Source organism: Orbicella franksi, chromosome 3 (genome assembly GCF_964199315.1).
Source record: "Orbicella franksi chromosome 3, jaOrbFran1.1, whole genome shotgun sequence".
Lineage (NCBI taxonomy): Eukaryota > Metazoa > Cnidaria > Anthozoa > Scleractinia > Merulinidae > Orbicella > Orbicella franksi.
The window spans coordinates 16,190,001-16,198,480 of record NC_138147.1 but is presented as its reverse complement, the minus strand read 5'-3'; the positions used below and the strand labels follow the sequence as shown (position 1 = coordinate 16,198,480).

Below are 8,480 nucleotides of genomic sequence, written 5' to 3'. Positions count from 1 at the left end.
TGCGGATCTACATTTACCTAAGAGTGGTTGAACTCTACTTTCTCATTGCAATACCAATACATGACCAATCAAACGGGTGACGAGAATAAAGACAATTATCAGCTAAGTGATATTCTCTTGATGTACCACTAAATTCTTAGAAGTGAAATTGAAAGACCTGCAGATATGGCCATTGGTATAAAGAATTAACATTTGTTTTGAAGCATGAGTATTCAAAACACTCATGCTAATGTTAGTAGGATAGTTTTAATGAAAGTTATGTGTTTGTAAAGTTTTTTTCTGTGTGTGCAAAAGCAATAAAAATGTGGGAAAAAAAAACATTTGTTTTGAACAGAAATTACACTAAATTTTTGACACATACATCCCTTTCTAAATATAAACCCAAACATTTTTGAAACCCAACATCTCTTCTGAAAACAATTGTAGCAACATAGTTCTTAAACAAATATAAGCCCAGACTAATTATCGGAGTTATCGGTATTCTAGCTGAAGCCTTGTTTATTTGACGAATCGACCGAGCCGAGCTCTCAAGCGCTACAAACGCGCATTCTCAGTGATAACTAGCCTTTTATCACATCATGCAATCTCGTTCCCAGAGTCTTCGTTCCCCTTGACCAGCGGTGGGAAAACGAGAGCTCTGGGAGCAACCATTTCAGGCAGGCGCCATAGATGCAGACTGCGCAGTGAAACCGGGTGGCCATATGGGCAGAATCACCAGAATTCGGTTATTTCAAAATGGTTGCTCTCAGAGCTCTCGTTTTCCGACCGCTGGTCAAGGGGAACGAAGACTCTGGGAACGAGATTGCACATCATGCCGTAAATTTCCTACAATAAGTTCTGCCCTGTTCTTGCTCAAATGCCTTTTTTCGATAGACCTATTTTTCAGGAAAAGCTTATATTATCGGGAGGAGGTTTGCGTCTCGAAAATGGTCCATGGTAGCGCTTATATTCGGAGATTAAGAGATCAAGCGTCTGGATACTTTTAAGCGCACGCAAGATTACTATCATGACCATATGAGACGATGTGAAATACAAAACTAGTTTATGACAAAATAAAGTGTAACCCAAACAGAAACTAGCTTAATTTATATAATCGGACGAATGTTTCTTCTTCTTTAAGAGCTACTTGCAACTAAATATAAAAGCCATAAGCTTATATCGGGAGGGCTGTGATATGGAAGAATGTTGGCGTCTTAAATTCGGTTGGCTTATTTTCGGGTTGGGGAGAGGGGGAATTTATTATCCGAAGTTTACGATAGTTTCCAAAACGAATTAGTCTATGGATGCAAATAGTCCAGCTTCCCCCCCCCCCCCCCCTCTTCCACTTGATTTTTAACCTCAGCAACTTCGGTTAAATTTTACAACTTTACCTTAGAAACCCTGCCGTTATATCTGGGCAGTGGCATTGTTCAGTCTGAAAATGGTTCAACCCTATTAAGATTTTCTCCAGATCGAACAGATTTTCACCGTCGGGTCAGCAGACACTTGCAGTGATTTGCACCCGGGCCGGGGGGGAGTATTCCCAGAAATATTTGGTGGGGGTGTGTGGCCCGCTTCCCAACCCTTTCCCTCCTATTAATGACCTATTTATGACCGTTGCGGCTGGCACAGTTGTCCTAAACATAATTTATGAAGGGCTTTTGTTGATGCTCTTATCGATAATGATGAAAAAGTAGCTTCTTCTAAAAATCATACCCAGTTCAAGACTAGAGTGCAAAAACCATACCCTATTTAAGACCAAAATGGTCAAAATCGTTACCCTATTTATGACCAAAACGGCTGAAAAACCATACCCTTTGGGGCTGCAGATACCTATATAGCCCATATAAGCGAGTACCCCCCCCCCGGATTTGCAGTATCTTGTTAACTGACCTTTACTAAAAAGATCTTTGACACTGTCTCAACTATTTCATCCACCCAAATATCATGAAATGTAATCAGATTAGTCAAATATCTCATTTATATTGCCCAGGAGCCTGAAATGTGTCCGTGTGACCCAAATCTAAGTCTACTCGCAGTTTACCTGAAATGCAGTTTTGATTGATGATGAGAGAGATATAGGCTAAATGCCAAGCGGTATTTCGTAAAGAAAGCTCTGTTTCATTACGGCTGCACTTTGCTATAAACCAAAGCGGCTTTATACCCTGCATGAACAATCAGATCACACTGGAACATCTTTCATGTTCAACACATTTTTTGCCCCTCCTCCTTTCACGGGAACGGCAATGTACAGCGGTATCTCGTGAGATGACACGTGTCACAAGCAAACATTCAATATTCGTGTTATTTGCTTTACTATTCATCAATGTTTCGGTCGCTCGCGCTTTAATAAACAACTTTAACAGGAGTTTACATAATCGCTGAACGCTAAAACCATAGCCAGCGTTGCAGCCGGACGTGTCACAAAATCCCCGGCGGTTTAAACTCTCTCGGGAAGACAGGTTCAGCGTCAAGAGGAACAACTTCGGCAGAGAGAGAAGCTTCTTTTTCTTATCGCGTTTGTGTTAGTCATTGTAGCTACTTTTTCTTCGAGTCACACTATTTCAATGTCCAATCGATGGTCAGGGGACCGAGCAGGGGAGTTACGGATGGGAAAGAAGGCTATCAATTTAATAAGAGCAGCTTACAAGGTTGGTTTAGTCATTCAGATTTATGCTCTCGATTGCTCTATCAGTTTCCAGTAAATTCGTTCCCCCGTCAGCGAACACAGACAGTGTTTATAAAGCTGGGATGGAGTCAAATAAAAAGAGGATAGCCGACCCCTCTCTTCGTCGCTGTATGCCAACCGTTTGGCGTTAGGAACTTTTTGGTTTCATTAATACAGTCAACTCTCGGCGCCTTGCGGACAACCCACTATTACAGACATTAGCTTCCTCCTCGGCCGAAACTACAAAGAAATGTATGAAATAACTCCTGCAACAATATTACGGAGATGATGGAGGTGGTTACGCTTCATGTGGTCCCAAACTAAGATTTTTATTAATTGTTTTTCTATCGTTACAACTGACAACTTGGACCCCGGCGGAGTACACCCTTATATGGGCTATATAGGTATGTGCGGTCCCAAAGGGTAGGGTTTTCAGCCGTTTTGGTCATAAATAGGGTATCGATTTTGGCCATTTTGGTCTTAAATAGGGTATGGTTTTAGCATTCTAGTCTTGAATTGGGTGTGTTTCTTAGAAGAAGCTACTTTTTCATCATTATCAATAAGACCGTCAACAAAAGCCCTTCATAACTTATGTTTATGGCAACTGTGCCAGCCGCAACGGTCATGAATAGGGTATCGAATTTTTGGCCAGGTCATAAATAGGGTAGCAAAAATCGCAGAGTTTGTTCATAAAAAGGGTAAGGGTTTTGGGAAGTGGGCCGCACACCCCCATCCAACTTTTCTGGGAGTAACCCCCCCCCCCCTTTTCCGGGCTCGTAGACGGGCTTATTAAAAACCGATTGGCTCCGAAATTAGGATCGGTAAATTTTAATCATTTGGAACATCTCAGTATGCTTACTACAAGTCAAATAGTTGACACTTTTGTCGAAAAGTGGTTTAGATTTGCTCTCCTCAAATTGTCTTGTTTTGAAATCTCTGATTTCGCGAAAATGAAGTTTCAAGATCAGTCGTCAGAAGTTAAAATGTCATTTTAATTTAACTCTTCTTCATTAAATTTATTATTTATTACAGTGGAACCTAACCCCCACTAGTGTCCGCTTAATACAGGGTGTCCGCTCAAAACGGGTTCTAATATATTGTGCAATCAGGAGCCATAATCGGGGACTTTTTCCTGGTGCAATATAATAGTTCATTATTAATTCGTAACACAGTGTAACACAGTGTAACGCAGTGTAAGATCAAAAACTAGCATAGTACAAAATCCACTGCAATCGTCAATTAATGCATCAATCTGGAATAATCACTTTAATAGCTTTAAAACGACATCGCTGAACGATGTAGAAGGACTGAGCTGACCTTTTGAAGTAAAAAGCCCTTGAAGTGTCCGCTTTTTGCAGGTTTTGTGCAACAAAATGGCTTAATATTGGTGTCCGCTGAACGCAGGTTTATTTTACAGTAAATGTGGGGAAAAAAATTGGGACTTCAGCTGGTGTCCACTTAATAGAGGGTGTCCGCTTAATATGGGGTCCGCTTAATACAGGTTTCATTGTACTTATTTATTCATTGATTCATTCATTCATTCATTCATTCATTCATTCATTCATTCAAGATTTTTTATTTAACTTTAATTGTCGCAGGTTCAAGGTATTCTAGCAGAAGCCTCAGTGTTTATTTGAAAAATCGAAAGACGCTGTTTCTTGAAAGCTACAAAGAGAACATACTCACAAGCGTTGCAAAAGCACGTGAGTTCTCAGTGGTTCTAAGCCTTTTAATATGCCCAGAAATTTCCTACAATAAGTTGTGAGTTTTGTTGCTCAAATGTCTTTTTTCGGTGGACCTATGTTCGGAAGAGCCTGCGTGTACTACTAGAAACAGTTTCGCGACACGAAAATGGTCATAGTTACTTTTGGAGAAAACAATTCTAGGCGCACTTACGAGCACCCCCGGGACGAACACTACAGGTGAAATACCCGATACCCTTTGAGAGAACAATGAAAGAAACAACAGAAACAATGCACCTAGCCCTAAAACAATAACAGCTATACAATATGACGACAAATAGAATTCACTTTCGAATTACTCGTACCGAGTCATCTTTCAAAATCAAGTTTGGTTCGGCGCCATTTTTTGCCCGTTCATCTTTCATGGGGACGACAATGTACAGCGGTATCTCGTGAGATGACACATGCCACATGCAAACATTCAACATTCGTGTTATTTGCTTTACCATTCATTAATATGGTTCGGTCGCTCGCGCTTTTATTAACTCTAACAGGGGTTTACATAATCACTAAACGCTGAAATCACGGACGCGTTCGAGAATAATTGTGCGTCGGCCCACATCATGCAGACAACACGGCAGAGATTGAAGTTTCTTTTTCTTTTCCTTATCGCCTTCATGTTAGTCATAGTAGCTACTTTTTCATATTTTGGGTCACACTATTCAAGTATCAAATCTTCAGAATCTTCCATAATCAGGGGAGTTACAGATGTCGAGGAAAGGCATTATTATAATATCCACAGCTGGCAAGGTAAGTCTGGCTTTTAAAATAGTCCTTCAGTTTTATGCCTGTGTTGTATCAGTTTCCGGTGAGGTCGTTCCTCCGTCAGCGAACACAGACAGTGTTTTGGAAGATGGGATTGAGTTTAAGAGAGGATGTAGCCAGACCCCTGTTTTTTCTCTGTATGCCAACCATTTGGCGTTAGCAACTGTTCAGCTTCTCTAGCAATCTTTGGTCTTTGTCATGCCACAACGAAACCGCAGTTAGAGCCGAGGTTACAAATTAACTGACCTTTTCCTCTGTTTTCTGTCATCGGATTACACGTTTACAATTTCTCGGTACGCTCTTTTAATACTGTCATTTATTCACTAAAAACCACAAACGATTCCGCTTGAGGATCGACAAATGCGCAGCTGCAATGCACATAATTTCCTACCGAAGTAAATTTTTGTTGTTGCACGATATACCGTTGAACAATTCTATTTCGAACTCTCGGGGCAAACGAAAAATAGTTCGAACTAGCGGGAGTTCGAAATAGAGATTTTGTACGCCAGCAATGTTACAAAGCAGGAACAATGAAAATGTTTTGCATTAGAAAGAACATGTTTTCCCATAGGAAAAAGAATCTATTGTTCCTGCCATGCAACATGGCTGCCGTGCAAAACCTCTATAGTCGAGCAAATCAGTCCAAGGCAAATGGTTTTTAGTTCGAAATAACGAGGAGTTAAAATTACCGAGTTCAAATTAGAACAAATTACTTCACTGTGATGGGAGACTTTTTGAGACATTTTTGTTCCCGTAGTAATCTCTAGTACTCATTGCTGCTACATTCTCTTTAGAAGAGCGACAAAGTGAAGGAAAGCGCGTTTGAATGCGTTAGTAGACTCGTATAAGGCCAATTAAAAATCGATTGGCTCCGAAATTAGGATCGGTAAATTTTAATCATTTGGAACATCTCCTGTGTGCTTGCTATAAATCAAATAGTTGACACACTTTTATGGTAAAGTGGTTTCGATTTGCTCTCCTATTGTCTTGAAAGCGCTTTATCTATCGATTTATCGGCGAAATACCAAGTCTCGACGAAATCGTTAAAATGACTGAGGTTTCACGATTAGCCGTCAGAAGTTAAAATGTCATTTTAATCTTTTCCTTTCTTGACAATTAACAATCAATGGAGAAAAATTAACAAACAATAGTAGACCTCCGTGCAAAAGTGACAATTCAAATGTTATTTCCATTTTTCATGCACTATTGTTCCTCTTACGTCAGTGTTTAGATGGAGCACTGAGAGAAATCAGCTTTCATCCAGCTACGAATCAAGTTGGAATTACATCACAATAGAATTTTCTTCAATTCATAGCGTATTTCTGGTCACAAGACATTTTCCTTGCATACACGAGAAAATTAATGTTTAAAACTTCGCTCATCTTGAGCTAGTTTAAACAGCTGCTGTCGCGTTTTTGCATCACAAACGTTGCAACTTATAATTAAAATCTTGGGCAAAAGATCTCGTGCCTGAGTTTATCCACGTTTAAACGTTGCCCAGCTCATTAGTTAGTGAGTAACTTTTTCTGCAATATAATTTCTATAATTCGTATTCTGTTTCACCTTTTTGGGATCTATTATTATTTTTTTTATCAATTTCAAGGAGTTGTCCAAGCGCGATTACCTTTTCTCGCCCATAAAAAGAAAAAAAAAACCTAAAAAGAAAACGAGAATAATGATTGCGGGACAGACAGGTAATAAGTCAAATCCACGGATTCAACTTTTTGAGCAACAGGAAGTTCTACCCTATTTAAAGCGTGTTAACAAAAAGATGTAGTACCACCGTAACGATTCAGTTAAGCGCTAGGGACTGTAGCCCATGCAAGGGAGCGCGGAGGGCGACGGAGGCTCATTTCCTTTTGACAATTCTTTCCTCTGATCAGTCTATTTTACGTCATTGTCTTAAAAATCACTTTCGAAATGGCGTGCTTATTAAAATAGGGATGCTAATTGAAAAAAAAAAAACGGTACACAATAGGGAGTGTTAATTAGAAAGGAGCTCTTATTCGAAGGAAGCACAATTTTGTGCGTGTGTACGCGAGTTATGATGAAAAAGTTGGTCTTTAGTTGCAGCTCTTTGAAGCTCGATCAGTTGGCGGACTTAGAAATATCTAGATCATGTGTCGCATTAAACCAATTCTCGAGGTAGTCTATCTCAAATTATTTTCCGATAGCTGATAACTGGTATCCAGTTCTCCGGCGGATAACGTTGTCAGTACCACGCGAGTAGCGTGGACGTTTTCGTGGACCGTGTCCAAGCGAGTAAAGGTCGGTTATTTCTAAACCCTCCTGGGAAGACAAGAGTAATCTAAAAAGAACACTTGAGAGGAACTACTTTAACTCTGTTACTGGTCGTGGTCTCTTGTTAACACACATCAAAAGATAATAATGGTAAAATTATCCAAATATGCTCTTATTTCTAGATCTTGTTCCAGCAACATCAACAAGGAAAGTGGTATGTATCAATTAAAGTTCCGGTAATTTCCTTTTCCTGTTGGTTTCAAGACCTATTTAAGTCCTATGTCAGCACAATTCAAACGTTTCAATAACTACCTATGGATATACACGGAGTTTCGACAGGAAATAAAATACACCAAAACAATTGGTTTCTTCATGTATACAGGTTAATCTCCTTATTTAGAAACTAAGGATTTACTGTGCACCTTGCCCTTAGTAAACTGTTATCTTCCTTTTTACACAAACTTGGAGCAGCTTACAAGTCGCTCTCTCTCCTCTGCAGATGATCAAAGGGTGTTTGGGAGGTAGAGAGAATCCGCTTAGCCACGTGAGTGCAGGCGCGGGATCCACTTTGAGCCTGCAGTGTCGCCTGCACTCACCTCGCATCACCGATTTCTATAATTTACATCCGATTCTCTGCGGATGAGAGAGTATCAGTCAACTGAATTTGTTACATAAGTAAGCCTCAATGGTTTGATCTGTAAGGGTAATTTTCTGGTTATATAAAATTACCACTTCAATTTTCTTTTCATCTCTCATCCCTTCTCTACAGAAGAGGATTATTTACAATCGAGTAGGGAAGTGTGGAAGTCGCACTATGATACAGCTCATATCATCACTCGCAAGAAAAAGAGACTTCACCGTTATTGGATCAACGAGATATAAACTCCTGCATCTTGATCTTCGGGATCAGGTAACGTGTCAACTTTTACAAGGAATTCTATAGCTGCTCCCCTTTGCCAGTTCTCCCTCTTAGGCCATATTCGTATTCTCGGTATTGGACTGAAACTAGCTTGGAATTGAGGCTAATGCAGGGAGTCTTTTATGATATTCCCAGCATGAGCCTCAATTTCAAGCTAGTTCCAGTC

The 8,480-nt window shown here is 40.0% G+C and overlaps 1 protein-coding gene across 1 annotated transcript in view; it reads left to right on the top strand.

The window, feature by feature from the left end:
* The first annotated feature begins 4,294 nt into the window (after positions 1-4,294).
* LOC145481504 (uronyl 2-sulfotransferase-like) overlaps positions 4,295-8,480 on the top strand; it is a 12,787-nt gene continuing 8,601 nt past the window's right edge. Inside the window, exons 1-3 of the mRNA XM_081459995.1 lie at positions 4,295-5,139; positions 7,578-7,609; positions 8,165-8,305. Coding sequence (XP_081316121.1) covers positions 4,953-5,139; positions 7,578-7,609; positions 8,165-8,305 — 360 coding nt within the window. The 5' untranslated portion in view covers positions 4,295-4,952. The remainder of the gene's footprint in view (positions 5,140-7,577; positions 7,610-8,164; positions 8,306-8,480) is intronic.